The sequence below is a fragment of the Podarcis vaucheri genome, assembly GCF_965113315.1.
Source record: "Podarcis vaucheri genome assembly, chromosome: 10".
Taxonomy (NCBI): domain Eukaryota; kingdom Metazoa; phylum Chordata; class Lepidosauria; order Squamata; family Lacertidae; genus Podarcis; species Podarcis vaucheri.
The window spans coordinates 51,891,854-51,909,340 of record NC_138748.1 but is presented as its reverse complement, the minus strand read 5'-3'; the positions used below and the strand labels follow the sequence as shown (position 1 = coordinate 51,909,340).

At 41.9% G+C, this 17,487-nt stretch overlaps 1 protein-coding gene across 5 annotated transcripts in view; it reads right to left on the bottom strand.

Annotated features, from left to right (window-relative positions):
- The window catches only part of KIAA1549, a gene marked incomplete at its 5' end in the record, with an annotated part of 114,361 nt that overhangs the window by 26,928 nt on the left and 69,946 nt on the right, over positions 1–17,487 (bottom strand). For all 5 annotated transcript variants that reach the window (XM_082240356.1, XM_082240360.1, XM_082240357.1 and 2 more), the window contains 4 exons: positions 7,270–7,451; positions 10,850–11,027; positions 15,773–15,918; positions 16,773–16,832. In XM_082240356.1, the coding sequence (XP_082096482.1) occupies positions 7,270–7,451; positions 10,850–11,027; positions 15,773–15,918; positions 16,773–16,832 (566 nt within the window). The remainder of the gene's footprint in view (positions 1–7,269; positions 7,452–10,849; positions 11,028–15,772; positions 15,919–16,772; positions 16,833–17,487) is intronic.

The following is a 17,487-nucleotide window of genomic DNA, read 5'->3' as shown; positions in this document are numbered from 1 at the left end:
CAATAACTACCAGACATCTGAAGGCAGCCCTGTTTAGGGAAGCTTTTAATGTTTGATGGATTACTGTATTTTAATATTTTGTTGGAAGCCACCCAGAGTGGCTGGGAAAAACCAGCCAGATGGGTGGGGTATAAATAATAATAATTCACTAGGTTTGTTTTCCTTGTGAGAGATTGCTGATACATCCGTCATGCTTGTCAGTGGGTCACAGTTTGCTATGAAAATGCGCCATTACCTCCACTTCCTCTTTTCACACTAATTTATGTCACATTCAAAGTGTGCTTTTCCAAATTTACACCCAAAATTTCCCGACTTGATTCTGGGAAACTTGCAATTTTGATGATAAAAATCAACTTATCTGTTATACCCAATCCCTTCATTGCTTTTATTAAAAAAAACCAAAAACCTGGATTAGAATTAAACACCAAGAGACTTTGAGAGAATCATGCTATCCTATTTCACAGGCTTGGTGTAAGGGTCAAGAGGCAGGAACCCGTATACACTACCCTAACCTTTTTTGGAGGGCAAGATAAACATGTGGTAAACGACAGAAGTGAGGGCCGTGGCAAAACATTGCACTGTGAAGTTCTTCTGTTTCGAACCCACAGATTCCAGTCTGTTTCTTCCTCCCATAAGAATGGCCTGCAGGGTCAGTGGCCACGCAGATGCCTACGGGAAGCGAACAAGCAGGGAACAAGCTCAGTTGGTAGCGCATGAGACTCTTAATCTAAGGATTGTGGGTTCGAGCCCCACGTTGGGCAAAAGATTCCTGCATTGCAGGGAGTTGGACTACATGACCCTCGTGGTCCCCTTCCAACTCTGCCATTCTGGTTTTGACCTTTAAAGCCCTATGCAGCCTAGGACCCACGTACATACAGGACCACCTCTCCTGGTATGTATGCCCCGCGGAGGACATTAAGGTCCACAAATAACATTTTGGAGGTCCCAGGTTGGAAGGTGGTTAGATTGGTCTCAACTAGGGCCAGGGCCTTTTCAGTACTGGCTCCGACTTGGTGGAACGCTCTGTCACAAGAGACTAGGGCCCTGCAGGACTTGACAACTTTCCGAAGGGCCTGCAAGACAGAGCTGTTCCGCCTGGCCTTTGGTTTGGACTCAGTCTGACCCTTATGTTTCCCTCCCCTTATGGTCTTGATTTATTGGCTACTTTTAAAATGAGGCTGCATTTTAAGTTGCACTTTAACTGGAGAACTGGGGGTGCCATTGGTACATATGGTTCTGACCACAGCACCCTGAGAGCCTCTGAACGCCATCACTGTTTTCAAACTCATCTGCTGCTTTGAAAGCTGCATACAGCCTACTTCTCATTTCCCTTCAGACTGGGTCAGGCTACTGAGCTTCATCTTCTCTTCCCTATTAATTGGTTTTGCTTCTCGCAGGAGCGGTTGTGCAAACACTGGGTGCCATGGTGGGCTGGAAGAGGGGAGAGGGGAAATAAACTGAGCTTGAATCCTGGCAAGGGAAGAGGCTCTGTGGGTTTGTGGTTCTTATATCTGATAAGTTGGGTCAATTGCCTACCATGGAGCAGGTACATAGTCTGGAGGTTCTCCTGTCATTGGACTTCCAGGTGGCCTCACGGTCTGATAAAACAGCTGTGACTATTCCTGGAACAGCTTGACCAGTGTAGCCCAGGCAATAACCTCTGTTTTAGCAGTTACGATTACTGCCGTTCTTTTTGTTCCTTCAACCAGGCCTTTGGCTTATTAATATTCTACAGTCTTTTAAATGCGTTTGTGCTATTGTTTTGTTCTTTTTGTTTTAACTATTTATTTGTGTTTTTATCTTTTGATGAAGGGCAGTTTATAAATCAAATAATAATAATAAATAAATAAATTCTTATTTTTGTTTACTGCTCTGAGTAATAACACCTTTGTGGAAGGGGAAAGCAGGATTAATATATATATATTAATCAGAGAGGTACTGAAGTACTGATACAATACGTAGGCAATAACTGTGTAAGATAATTTACTTATTTTCCTGTAGATATAGGTAAATGAACATGTGCTATCTACGCAAGTATTATTTATATACGCACTCCCACGTGCAAAATGCCCTTTTGTTCTACTTAGGATATGTACAAACTGATATGGAAGCTGCCAAAGCACACTGCTTAATGAGTAAGGACCCATATCTGATCCCAGGAATAATAATATTTCAGCTTTGGCAGCTAATCTGTGAGCAGCTCTAGAGACCCTGTAAAAACGTCTTGGTGAATTATGACCTGGCAAAAATGCTAGTGTACACAGTTCTGGAAAACTGGTGGTGGTGGGAAATAGGAAACACACCCACCCACAAAACGGAGCTTGAAGAAATGCTTTGAATCCAGTTGTCTTTTTAAAAATCTGTAGGAAATTAAAAGCCAATAAGCAAAGCACTTGTGCGGAAATGACTTCAGTTTAGGGTCAGCAGAAAACTCAGCCGCAGACTTTATATCCCAGCCTGATCTCCAAAGTGTGATAATAGATGCATGCTGCTATTCGTCAAGGCAACAGAGAGAATGATAAAGGACGAATAAATAACAAAATATCTACGTCTTTGCATTCCTAGCTGCATCTGCTAAGGAATATATTTTGCCACAAAGCACAATGTGAGTCTTTGGTCAAGATACAAAAATCTCACTTGTGCCACAATCCTATGCATTTTCGCTTGTACGTAAACCCTACAGTTCAAATGCATTCATTCAATCATGAAAGTTGGAAAATGGCTTAGGAAGGAAAGGAAGGATTCCAACAAGTACCCTGAAGGACAGGCCTGGGGCTGTGGGTGCCGTGAGGGCCGTAGCACCACCAGCGTCAACCTTCGTTGAGGAAGAAGAAACAGAGGGGAAAGGACTGACTGAATTGTGAGAAGCTAGGTTGGAAGGAGGGGATCTCCACTTTCCACCCCAACTTCAACCACTCTGGAAGTGGGAGCAGGGATGCCAACCTTCTTCCACAGCATAGAGCCTCAGTGGAAGCTGCGGAGGGTCTGATCAGCCATCAGGGGTGAGTGAACAGGAACTGAACTAGAGCCAGAACAGCCTAGAACCAGATGCCACCTTCACAGCCCCACCTGCCGCAATGGATCACACCCTTGCAATCTCGTTTTTCCTGCAAGGCAAGTACTGTGAGTGACCACACTACACCTAATCTTTAAAACCTTGGTAGGAGAGACAGGGAAACTTGTTGAGACATCTCCCTTGCTTCTGTCCATTTCTGAATTTCTTGCCTTGCTCTTGATCTCCTAAATTGTCACTTCTGAACACTGCGCCTCCTGCCAAGCCTGGACCATTGCTTGCCTGACTAAAGATCTCATTCTTAATTACAAGTAAAAGACTCTGTCTCTCTGTGTTGGATGGGAGCCAGGAGGTGGGTTGCTCAGCCCTGATACAGAGTCATGTCTGCATATCAGCAGAACGTATTTGGCAATTCTCATATGTGACTGATTTGGGATGAAGCTTCCTCAACTAAGAAAAAATCATTTCATCTGAAAACTTTTGTGTGTGTGCGTGCGTGCACATGCACACGCACCGTTGCCATTTAAGAATATTCATCTAGTTAAGGAAATGACATATTTCCAGGCTGAAAATAGGAGAGGCAAAAACTGAAGTGATTTATAAATGTCACCGCTGATTTAATTTTATTTCTCAAGGAAATGAAATCCTTATCCAACATGACAAAACAGATCACATCAAGGTGAAGTTCTTAAAATGCATGGTGACTTACAGAGTGGATCTTTAATATTTTACGTAGCTCTTTGAGCTAAAAAGGCTGCTGTGTCTCAGAATCTACTGGAGCAGTAAGGGCTGAGATTTACCCACCTTTCAAAGCACCCATGTCAGAAACTCACAGCTAGTTGTATTATACTATTCCACCTAACTACAAATAGATTCTTTATAGGCTACATGAAGGTAGCTGTTGAAGACATAGGCTCCTTTTGCACTATACAAGAGAAAGTCTATAACATGAATTATCGTATTTTACTCAATATGAATGTTAAGGGATAGGTGGACAATAGTTAGACCTTTATGGCCCTTTTTAATTTATGAGAGAATATTGTGGCTCTTCAAGGCACTTCATGTTTAATACTCACGTTCTACAGATCACAGAGTCTACATTTATAGAAAAAGCCACAAGTTTATGCTAATATCCAAATGAAGAATTTTACAGATGCACTGAAGGAAAGGAGAAAAAAGTATATGCATTCCACAGCAAGAAAGAATAAAAGAGTGAAAAATGAACAAAGCTGATTCAACTGTTTCTGGTCCATTTGTAAATGCGAAAGATCTCTGAAGCACGAAAAGCCGTTAGCAGTTGGTGAACCTAAGCCTAAAATAGTATATTGTTCCAGGAGGAACCAATTTTCTTGAAGCCTGAGTTGACAGAGTACTTTGGGGATCTGACTGGAAGTGGCTTTGGACACTGATGATAATACAGGAAGAGTGAGCTCTCCTTCCTAAATCTAAGCCTTATGAGGAATGGTTGAAGGAGCTGGGCATGTTTAGCCTGGAAAAGAGGAGACTGAGAGGAGATATGAGAGCCATCTTCAAATATCTCATAAGGAAGATGGAGCCAGCTTGTTTTCTCCTGCTTAGGAGGGTAGAACTCAAACCAATGTTACAAGAAAGGAGATTCTGAAATCAGGAAGAACTTTCTGACAGTAAGAGCTGTTCAGCAGTGGAATGGTCTCCCTCGGGAGATTGTGGACTCCCTTCCTTGGAGGTTTAAAGCAGAAACTGGATGGCTATCTGTCATGAATGCTTTAGTTGAGGTTCCTGCAATGCAGTTCTATGATTCCAACACACAAATCTCCTGGAAAAGATGTGCACGTCCCTGCTTCAGACAGATATATATGAAGACGGAAATTTATCTAATTGTGTGATTTCATTTATGCTATAATTTGCAGGTATCACAAACACCTTCAGATTGATCAGGATGTCCCCCTTCCACTTGTTTACAGGACTGGCACTATGCTCTTAATGCATGTAACACATGTATTCAACTCAAAGATTCCTAGGTGAATTCTGTAGTTTGCATTTAAAGGAGCTACTTCTTTTTATTTATTTTTTAAAGCCCTTATCCAAAGCACTGCAAGTGGCTTCAATACGTGATGGGATTTAGAACTCAAACTGTACACTTGCCTCTCCAGATGGAATTCTGCCTTGAATTATCAACACAGACAAAGGAAAGCAGAGAACACAGAAGTCACTGGTTCAGAAGTTCGTCTAAGGTTATAACTGTGACTGACCTCGATTCCACCATTCAGACTCAACAACGAAGAGAGAAGTGCGGGCTGTCGTTCATTTGTTCTGGTGACTTCACAACAGTAAACACTTTCTACCTCTCTCATCTTTCACATGATTAATTAAGGTCAGCAGAGAGTACGGCACATAGCGCGGGACTCCTGCAGCCTACCAGTCTCTGGGCACAAGACGACTGTGATGTTATGACTGCCACTCACACAAAGACCTGACAGTCATGAGTACTGTGGTCAGTGCTTGGATCTATTCTCTGCAACCAGGGTGGGGAACTGCCCAGGATGTTTGCCTAACACAGCCTAAATCGCTGTAGCTTCTGCCACACTGCTGTACGTTGCAATCACATTCACCTAATTGTGGCCCAGAGCTCGTGTGGTAGGTATGGGACTGTGCCGCTATACCATGCAGTCCTGCCACTGCTGTATGCAGTTAACGTCTCCAACCACAGAGTTGCAAGTTGTGGTGTGGTGGTTAGACCTGGGCGACCATGGTTCGAATCCTCACTTGGCCATGAAGCTCACTGGGTGATCTTGGGCCACTCACTGGCTCTCAGCCTAACCTACCTCACACAGTTGTTATAGGGATTGAATAAGGAGGGGGAGAAGCATGTATGCCATCTTGAGTGCCTTGGCAAGAAAGGCAGGTTATAAATGCAATCAATCAATCAATCAATCAATCAATCCTAGGAGAAAGACTAGGAGCAGAAACTCACAACCCCATTCAGAAATTATGACAAATTTTCCTGCTTCTGGCAACCTTCTTAATACACATTAGTAGTACAGTGGTACCTCGGGTTACATACGTTTCAGGTTACATTCGCTTCAGGTTACAGACTCCGCTAACCCAGAAATAGTGCTTCAGGTTAAGAACTTTGCTTCAGGATGAGAACAGAAATCGTGCAGCGGAGGCAGCAGGAGGCCCCATTAGCTAAAGTGGTGCTTCAGGTTAAGAACAGTTTCAGGTTAAGAACAGTTTCAGGTTAAGAACGGACCTCCGGAACGAATTAAGTACTTAACCAGAGGTACCACTGTACTGAGTTTGTTATGTCTGTATTCTTTTTCTTCCTTTTAAGCTTTCTATCAGCCATGAAAAAAGAAATAATAATTTCACCAATAGGTTGTTGGGTGAGACTGTTTAGTTTTATTCCTGTCTGGAACCTTATTGTTGTTTTTTTGCTGGAGGAGGTGTAGCTCACAGTCTCACCAACCTCCGACTAAAACATCTGTGTAACAAAATATCCTGCAGTTCTTATCTGTTAGTCAGAATGCATTTAGGGTGTGATGCCAAAACCCATTTTTACCTACTTTGGAGACCAAGAGAGTTCTATCACAATGGATAGAAATAATTTGAAAAAGTGGGGGACATGAACACATGCAGTACGGATAGTGTAAAATGCCAGGACCCACCCCCTGCCACGTATACGCCATGCTGACCACCTTGTCGATAGTTTCCACCTGTTCTTAAATTGTTGGAAAATAGAATAAACATACACGGAGACATTAAAACATAACCCGTAAGCCAGGTGTATATCTGTTTTGTACACATATTTTTTCCAATTCGCCCAACAATCTAAACAGCTGTGTCAGAAATATTTCCTCAGAAGTGGCTTCTGGTCTCAGTAACTCACACACTAACAAACACATGCTCAATAAAAAGGTATCACCCTAATCCAGTTTTTCCTCTCAGACATGGAGGCCGACAAGAGATGTATAGTCTATAAAGCCGCTACTTATCTTATTTATCAACCATGACAACCATGTCGAACAACAGTTGTTCTCTCACTCTCTCTTTCTCAAAAGTATCATATGGGGAAATATATTTCAATATTTTAGTGACATATAGTTTCAAAATAATGTTGACGGGGTTGCCTGGTCATGGGGGGCATCCTTCAATTCCCCAAAGACAGTTTGTCCTGAGGTAATACATGAGAGGAGTTTCCCCTCCAATCTGTTGCCCAACAGCCTTGATAACTCTAGTTTCCCCAGGACGTTCTCACCAATGTCTGGCGCCATTACCTTCTGTCTTTGCTGAATGTTGCTCATGGTGTCCGGCTGAAATTCCAGCTTGTCAGAGCGGCAGAGCTTCCAGTATAAAATGATGATGATCAGCAACACCACAGCTACTGGGACTGCAACGCCAACAATAATCCAGAGGTTGTTCTGAGACTCCGGAGGTGACTCTTTGACTCTGTCCACAGCTGCAGAAGAAACGGGGGAAAGCGTTAGAATATCCTAGTGGCGTGTGATCATAAGATCTCATAACTTCTAATGTATGCTAATTTTTTTTAAAAAAGTAATGGAGACTTGGATGTTCTTCTCACATAATCTCCATGTGGTCACTAAATGTTTGGTGGGGAGAGAAAAGACTTTACATACTCAGGAAAAGGAGTTTTTTTGCATGCAATTATACTTGAGTGAGACAGAGCATGTCTTTGCTGCTGTGCTTTGCTTTTGGGTAGGCATGCTATTGCCATGTGACAGCTATGTTAAAATACTGGCTTTCTCACTTACTGTATCTGGGAAACAAATCACATTTCTGCCATGTAAAATGAAAAAAGAAAAAAGCTTCAGAATGAACCAAGCAGACCTCTTCCATTGTCTTGAATTGAGAGAGAGAAACACATTAACCAAGACTAACCCCTTCAAAGTGACCCAGGAAGTTCCTTCTCTTGATAATGCAGAGAGGGCTTTCTGGCTTATTTTTAAGCTATTTTTCTGTCTTCCCATTCGTGTCTAAATTTCTCTCTAGCAGTCATCAACCATAGCACTCACTTTACTTAATGGCTAAAATCACTGAAAGGCAAGCTTATATCTCACAAATGTGTGCTTGCACATTTTGCTTCGTAACTTTCATTTTAAAGGAGCTAGACATTTTAAAAAATGAAAGAAAGCTTAGAGTCTGCTCCCCACCTACTGGCTCTGGATCTGGGACAGATGTACACTCTGTATCACTCACTCAGTAGTCCTAGAAGCAATTGAATTGAAAATCAGGTATGATCTTGATTACAGATCTTATGCATTTGCATGTATGGAGCTCACGTTCACCTTGAGCAAATCACATGGAGATCAAGAACAGGGAGGGCTGATGCACAGAGATTGAAGCTATCCAGTGTGATACCAGCCAATGTGTGCAGATTACTTGAGAAAAGGCTACAGTGATAGGTTTCTAGGACTGCCATTCCTAGCCTTGAATCCTGAACCTCTGAACTGTTGCAAGACATCTGACAAATGTCGCTTCTCTACTCACAGTAATGGGGCAAGAGAAAACAACAGGCACACAGCTATTAACGGGTCAGAGATGGCTGAGTGCTACATTGAAAAGGACAAGGAGGGAAGGGAAACACCAGCAGCAGAGGAGAGAGAAGAGTTTTAGCAATGTGATTGGATGGCCAAATGGACAGATGTTGTTCAATGTGGTGTGTGTATGTGACTGGAGAGGTCCACGCCTTTAGGGCGTTGAGAATTTTCACAGGCGTCAATGGCCGCTACTGGAGGATTTCAATGCAGCTAGTCTAGAGAAACTGTCTTCTGGGCTGCATGTTGACATGCTTTCTTGATTATTTAAGTTCTTATCATCTTTAAGAATTTACTGAAAGGGATATTTATTTGAATAGCAAATAATATGATTACAAGAATACAATAAAATTAAATTAAGCTTCTTCTGTAAGTCAATGCAACCACTACCTCTTCTAGAACTCTGAATAAGGTATCAAAATATATTAATAAACAGCTTAATAACAAGCTTAAAGGCTTAGTCGTCTTCCCTATAGCTACTCTTACAAATGTAGGATGCGGAGCAAGACAAATCCTTCAGTTTTATATAATAAAATTGTTGTATTTATACATATTTAAACTATAATCTATTTTCATTCAAACAAAAAAATATTCTACTGCCTGTGAAGGGAAATAAAGCCACTTGTAAATATCCACAAATCCTTATAATTTGTGCAGGCATTACTTGTCAGAGATACAAATATAATACTGCCTCTCTAATATCTCAACTCCTCTGGAACGAGTGATGGGGGCCAATAATCTGAGGCTAAATTCTGAGGCTGTGGGTAAGTGGTTCCTATATCTAGGAATAAGGCCTGCAAATCAATGGCTAGAAGTGTTTTTTACCAACTGTGGCTGCTTTGAAAGCTATGGCCATTCTTGGACCGGGAAAGCCTTGCCACAGTAGTTTGTGTGTTGGGTTACTTGAAGAATGGATTGCTGCAATGTGCTTTTATGTGGAGCTTCCCTCACAGGGCTTCAACTTCAGCTATGAAGCTCACTAATGATAACAGGCCACTCACTATTTCTTAGCTTAATCTACAGGGTTGCTGTGATAAAATGAGAGAGGGAAAAACCACATATTCCACCATGGAGGTCCCTGGAGGAAGGGCAGAATACAACTGTAATCAGTAAATAAAATAAAAAATAAACCTTCTCCCAATCCTGCTTGCCCTGCAGGAAAAAGCACAGTTCCCAATGGAACTTTCTTGAAAGAAAAGCAGGACGCATAAGGAAAAAAATAAATAAGAAAACCAAAAAAGGGAAATGCATTTTCTGTGAAGATGTTACATAACCAAACCCACACATAATTAAGCCTTGTGAGCCTTAGGGGTACTGAATCCTCCAATGTAGTTTACATATCCCTGCTGTTTAAAGCTATTTTTAATGTGAGGACAGCTCAGCTTCACACTGTTGTATACGCTCTCCTCTCCTCTTTCTGATATTAACTGGAATCACTAATTAATCATGACGCACAGCTGATATACGTAAGCTAGATTGACTGATATGTAGAAAAGCTTCAGCCCTATGAATAATGTTTGAAAATCAAGGGAAGTAAGTTGTAATATATGTTTCCCCAACTAATTTTGCCTGAAGTCACATCTGTTATAATTTCTTCAAGGGGCATTCATATCTTATTCCTGCGTCCCCCTAAAGCAGTTCCCTCTTTTTTGTTGTGATGGCAGATTTTACATACAATCAATGAGATACTCTGCTTTATGTTACCTTAATTCCAGTCTCCATAAAAGGTAAAGGTAAAGGACCCCTGACAGTTAAGTCCAGTCTTGGATGACCCTGGGGTTGCAGTGCTCATCTCGCTTTACAGACCGAGGGAACCGGCGTTTGTCTGCAGACAGTTTTTCTGGGTCATGTGGCCAGCAACGGGACACCAAAACCAGAGAAGAGCACAGAAACGCCGGAGCGGTACCTATTTATCTACTTGCACATTTTGGTGTGCTTTTGAACTGTTAGGTTGACAGGAACTAGGATGCAGCAATGGGAGCTCACCCCATCATGGCGATTCAAACCGCGACCTTCTGATCAGCAAGCCCAAGAGGCTCAGTGGTTTAGACCACAGCGCCACCTGCATCCTTTCCAGTCTCCATAAGCAAACCTAAATTAAGTAGCATAACAGGCGAATGAAGACAACCGTTCAGATATCGCACTTAGTTTGGTGGGGCAGGAACGGACCACGGAGAGTCTCAGGCTCCCCCCACCCCTGGCATGGTGACAAGGGGTGACAAATGGTTGCATGTGTCGACCCCAGCTTCTTTGAAAAATGCTGAATGGATCACTTATTACTGTGTTTCTTAGGAAGACTCACGCTGGGCCACTGGGCCTTGAATGCGGTATCCTAGAATGATGGCAGCCCTCTGAATATCGACTCTGTTAATCAGGTCAGATGTCTTCACAGCACCGAGCCTTTCCCCATCTTGGTCCTCCACAAAATACACCAACATAACTGGGCTGTCGGCTTCCTCTATGCGTGACACGTTCACGATCTGAAATGGCACATCAACACACACATCACATGACTGACATTACTACGCAGAGTACTGATATAAGAGTAAGAAAGTGTTGGTATCTGATCTGCTTATCTTCCCCAACTCACTGCTTTTGTATTTTGGTACAGTCATACCTCGTGTTGCGTTAGAATCATGTTGCATCTTTTCGGCTTGTGAACGTGTCAAACCCGGAAGTGTATACTTCCGGGTTTTGCCGCGTGTGCGGAAGCGTTCTGCACGCTTTGCGCATGCACAGAAGTGCTCTATCACGCTCTGCGCTTGCACAGAAGCGCTGCTCTTGTTGCGGAATTTTCGGGGTGCGAACGGCACCCCAGAACGGATCGTGTCTGCAACTAGAGGTGTCTGCAACTAGAGGTACCACTGTATTTCCAATTGCAAAGACAAATTCTAAATTGTAAATTGCCTTGAGTGTTATAGTTCCTCTTTCCAGCTAGACCATATTGTCTGCCTCTGGCCATTTCAATCTTTGTTTGCCTTTTTTGGAAGCTGCCTACCAGTTTCACAACATTTGCCTCTGATGCCAACGGGCCTTGAAAATGCCCTGTATTTATCATAAAATGGCATATATAGCTAAAATTATATATCAAGATTTACTCATTTTACAGCTCTATAGCTGGCTGCATTATAAGACACAACTTTGATGCAGAGTTACGGTCATGATTAATCCACAGCCTGTGTCTGCAACGACATCAACTTTCAATATATTTCTTAAGAGATGCCCATATAAAATTGCAGATAAGACTTTCCATTCCTTCTGCTTTTGTAAAATTAAGTCTAAAAAAGACATTAAGATACTGGGCATTTACATGGGTGGGTTTTGTTCAGAAGCAGACATGAGGAAAATTCTGTATCAAAAACCTGACAAAATATGTTGTTGTAAGGGGGAAACAACAAAGTCTAGAGGCTGTATCCAACGGTGCCTTTGTGGTATGTGTTTCGACTTGAACAAGTTGGGACACAACTTCTCTCTGACTCCCTCCCCACTTATTTAAGTCCCCTGTCCGTCCGTCCCAAAAAAAACCTGTTTCTTAGTATGAGGTACCCTCTGAAACAGAATGAATTATAGCACAGGGTTGCAGTGGGGGTCAGGGGATAAGCAGCAAAATTTGGGTGCCACTATTTGTACTTTTGTGCTGGGAAAGCCCTTCCCACTAAGTAAAAATCACAACTGGATATAATATTAACAAATGCATTATGGTATAAGTTTTAGTGGACTGGTTATGAATGAGATATAACAATTACTGCAAAAGCACTGAAGATTCCAAAGGCACCTTACAGAATGACAAATTTATTGTGCCATAAATTTGCATAGGCCAGAGACCATTTCACCGGACACATGATGTAATCTCATAAATTAGAGGGGTGGGGGTGGGAGGGAGGGAGGAAACTGAGCAAAGTGTTATCAATGGTTCAAAGCTGTATGAAACTGTGTGGCATTACACAGCACAAGGTCAGTTCTATGTTAATTTCAGTAGAAAATTATTTTTGATATGCCTTTTCAACAAAGCTAGCAATTCTGCTTTCAAGATCTAAACACAAGAAGAATGCATGTTGTCTATGAAATTATTTTCAGTTAGCAATGTTATTTACGGCACTGGTAACATTTCTCGAAATGTCAAATTTACAATGGGATCACTGACAAACCTTTAGTTATAGCAGTGCTTCTGGGCTTTGCTGTAAATATCAGCTCCACAAACTTTGTGTAACAGGCTCTAACAATAAAAAGCAATAGGATTCTAAATTCTAGAAATTATGCTTCTTCGGAAATACATTTGGGGTAGCTATTTATTATCTGATTTCCTCTCCACCGTGCCAAACTCTCTTCTCCATACCAAGTGAAGCTCAAACCCTAAAATGTAATTGAGGATGAAGGAAAGTACATTTGTACATTTAAGTGAAGATAGCTAGGGTACTATTATATATAGTTTGTGACAGCTCTGTCGTTTCTGGTTATCATCATTGCACATTTAGGTCTATGAATATTGCCATGAAAAATATATTTGAGTGCTTCAGACAGGTATATAGATATAAAAGATCCTCTTGTCATTTTACTACTACTAGTACATTCCCTCCAGGTTGCTAGCATAGGGTATAGAACAGATTCACCCTCCAATTTATTAATTTTCATATCTATACCCCACTACATGACCAAAGCAGGCTAAACTAATTGTTGTTATATCTGAACAGAGCCAAACTGGTAAGTTTAAACTATGTTTTATTGAAACAAGCCAAGATAAAATGGTGTTTTCTGACCCTAGTTTCAGTAAACTATAATTTAAAGTACAAGCAGTCTCTGGTTTAGGTGCAATGACAAACTGTGGTTTGTTTCAACCTAGAAATGGATGCTTCCAGTTTCTTCCTCACAGTTGTTCTGGAGGCAGTGTGGGTGAGCACTCAAGCACAAGGCATGAACAGGCTTAGAAACGCAGAATTGTAGAGTTGGAAGGGACCCCAAAGGTCATCTAGTCCAAACCCCTGTAATGCAGGAATCTCAACATACAGTCTCCCCTCCAATTCAAAACCATACCAAATCCTGCTTAGCTTTGCAAATGAGCTAGCAGTTTTATGGTCCGCTTACATTGTGTTCTGTAACACTAAACTATGGTTTAGTATCACATCCAAACCAGAACACATTACTCAATTAATATATAGCACATAACACAGCAGCAGACTGATAAATTTCAAAACTGGGATTAGATTAGAACAGCAGCCATTTATTTCTCACCACCTTTCCATAAAATGCTCAGGGTGACTCACACAAATTTCTAATATAACTTCAGCACTTGAGGGAACATATCACCAAATCTCAAAACACAACTGTGAACAGCAAGCCAATAAAGACACCAAGAAATTAATAATGGTTAAAAGTCAGAATAGATTTAAAACTCACCAGTCTCATCAGTGTGGAAACACCTTTCAAAAACAATAATTTAAGAATTCCAGCCTCTTACAAAAAAGGGTTAGGCATATGAAGAATGATTTGGGGCCCGAAGCTGCAGTCTAAAGAGTCCACTACTGGTCATCCTAATGGACATGCCTTCGCAGATAGAAATTTTAATTGCCTATCTCTGCTGCTCTTCCTCCAAACAACTTTCCCATGTTTGAAATGTGGTTTGTATTCAGATATTGCTCCTGCGTAGAGGAGCATGTGACAAATTCTTTAAGAGCGTTAACTGCACCTGTGCACAAACTTATCCCTACCTCTCCCATCTCTCTCCCTCCACTACCCGTTGTCTGTTTTGGATTATAAATTCCTTAGGAAAAGGTCTACTGATGTCGATTTAACACTGTAAGGCACTGTGCACACTGATGCCACTGCTGTGTAAGGAAAAAAAGTAAATATCCTGGAGCAAAAATAATTAAAATACAGACGGCGACCATTTTGCACACGTCCTATTGATGTATGGCCTCTTCCACATGTGCGCCACTTTCAACCCCAGAAGGGGGCGGAGGAGGAACAGGGGGAGGAACGGGATTATGTGCAACCACTGACACATGCGTGACCTGGAATATAACCCCCGTGCAAACGGGGAGTTGCCCGTACCAGCTAGAAAATGTGGCTGAAGGTAACAGGCCCAGAGTGTAGGCAGCACGCCTTGCAAGTTAGGTTGGGTGGGAAATCTTATCTATTTGATTTTAACAGCGGTCCTAATAACCTGAAGCCGAGACTAGGAACTTTTTCCAGCCCTGAGCAGAACAACTCTGTGCCTCTGTTTCATCATCCATTGAATAAAAGGTCACCAATTTGCTAGTCCTCCTTATATCTAAGGATGCTGGAGAATGTCAACCAAAATGGAAAGGGGAGCAGAAACTGCCAATGTTTGCTTATCTGCCCAATGTCAGGAATGGAAATCAATCCAATGAATATAAGCAGCATTTGCAGTTATTGCAGCTTTCCATCCGCAAACAATATGAAATTGATGTTTCCCCTGGCCCACTATCTGCTTTGTGTTTCCTTTGAAATGACCGGAAGGGAGTAACACAATGACAACATCATTCACACAATTTCTGTAACTAGCTATGCAAGTTACTTGATTTCACCGCAGCAGGCAATTGAGATAATGTAGCTATTGGCAGAAGATGAAATGCAGCAGAACAGAAACAGGGCTCCATGTGACAAGCAGAGGGCAGAACAGAAAGCAATGCATTCTTACATTCCCCACTAATATATGAGGTGAAATAACTCGCAGCCAAATTACACAGAATATAGCAAAAAGGGAGGAGGAGGGGAAAGATGATTAAACTTCTGAAGAATCTGGCATCTCTCTGAAGTATTCTGTTAAGTTACATACCAATTCATGACCATCTGTTTCACCATTCAAGGAAACATTAACAGGGCAATGTTTTCTGGCTTCAGCTTGCCATGTGTTAGGAAGAAAACAACCCCTGATATTTTCTATGTTTGGAGAATGAGGAGGAGTTGGAGACTGATGGAGCACAGGAGAGGAAGGAGAAGGAAAGTGGCAAAAATGTCATCTATTTGAAGCAAGAGTGAAAGAAAGGGAGTAAGCAAAACCCCCACTCAGTCCAATTAATTAAAATTCTGCTTATGCAAGACAAAGTGAGGAACGAAACTCCGCTTTAAGCCTCAACGAATTAAAAGATAGACACGCCAATAAAATGTAATTCCAAGGGTTGTTTGTGGTATTCAGATCAACAACTCCTGTATGATTTATGCTTTCTCCCCCATGTTAGGCTTCCATTTCAATTAACTTTAATACCTGCACAACGTTGTTCCCAGCAAAAGTCGCCCTTTTCCATATCCGCCCTCTGCCCAAGGCCTCACTTAACAACTGGGCTAACTTCCGCTCCATCTCAGCCTGGAAAACTTCCTCTTGAATTTTCTGGTTGACGACACCAAGGACAACTACATTGAAATAAACATTCAGAGAGAAAATAAATATACAGGAATAATGGCAGTGAACATCAGGCTTCACATCATTGGCAATTTCTAGTTAACACCGTGGTGAAGCAAGGATCTGATATCCTTGGGGTGTTGGGAAGCCTTAGAGCATCATTGCTAACTGATGTTCTGTGATGTGTATCATTTACATATAATCTGGAATCTGGTTATCAAAATTTCTTCCTCTTTAGTCACACTTGATCTTTTTTACTCACTCCGAAAGAATACCCTCTGTCTTTGTGTTCCTTTGAAAATAACCTGGCTTCTGACACAGCAACCAAAGAAACAGTTACAGGCAAACTAAATATACAAAGAGAAGAATGGCAAGTCATATTCTTGTATCTTGGAAACTAGGGTCTCCTCAGAGGACTAGTAGAGGGAGAAGACCCCACCCCCACCCCCCAGCAGATCTCTGCGCTGTCAGTGTCTCTAAGCAGCCCAAACCTTTCTGCCTTAGACTGGAGTTCTCCACATCAATGGCTTCAGTTCTTCGCTGGTTCTCAGATGCCCTTCCTGGTCACTCCCAGGGCCACAGGAACCACCTGCGCTGACTCTGCTCTGCGAGGCCTTTGGGGGGCCCCTTTTAAGGGCGCTTTGTGAGGATGGGGATTAATCTGCTCCTTGCCATGCAAAACCGCAGCCACCATTTTTAAAATTTAAAGGAACTTTAATGATGGGTTCTTTATCTTATCTGGCTAAGACTTTCCAACAGTTTGACTTCACCCCCAGATGGCATGTGCCTCCGTTGTCTCCCGAGACAGATGGATGCCAAACAGAGGTTATCAGTTGAAGCTATTTTGTCTTACAGTTGTACTTACCTGTTCTTACCCAGGACGATTTCATCAAGTGAGTTGTGTTCAACTGAGGGTAATAAACAGCTGGAGGGGAAGAGGGGGGGAAACAAGGGGAATGGGTGAGGAAACATGTATTAAAAAGAGCCAGAAATCTAACAGACTGGAATCAAGGGGATATTTTATAATTCATACTGAGACAGTCAAATAAATTGGCCTAGGTCCTGAGGAAAGTCAATTGGCCAAGATAATAATCACTGCCAGCTCTACATTCTGACCATTAAACTAAATTAATTAAATTCCCACAGAGCTATTATATGCTTGCATAATGGGAGGAGGGGAAGGAAGCTAAAGCACAAAATTAGAAAGCTTGTTGTTTTATTTGCAAAGTAGTGAAGCCTCCTGCTTGGATATACACAGTGGCAACCCTAGAGCACCACCTTCGGGAATAAGGTATCTCAAGGCAATAGAAAAGCAGCAGCAACAACAAATCGTATGTTTTTCTTTGCATAAAACGAGAGCTGCTTCTGCTTCTAACCGTAAATTTCTACAGTGGAATAATTTACTCTTTATTCCTTTCCTTCCGAAATGAAACCTCACTGTTCTATTCCCCAGAGCAGGGCCCCAGCACACTTTAAGACTGTGGAGTCTCGGTGAATTTACAAGCAAACTAGACCCGATTGTGGAAGCCCCACGGCTGCTTTTTCTCCTGCTGTTTTTTTTAAAAAAGTTTAATAGCACC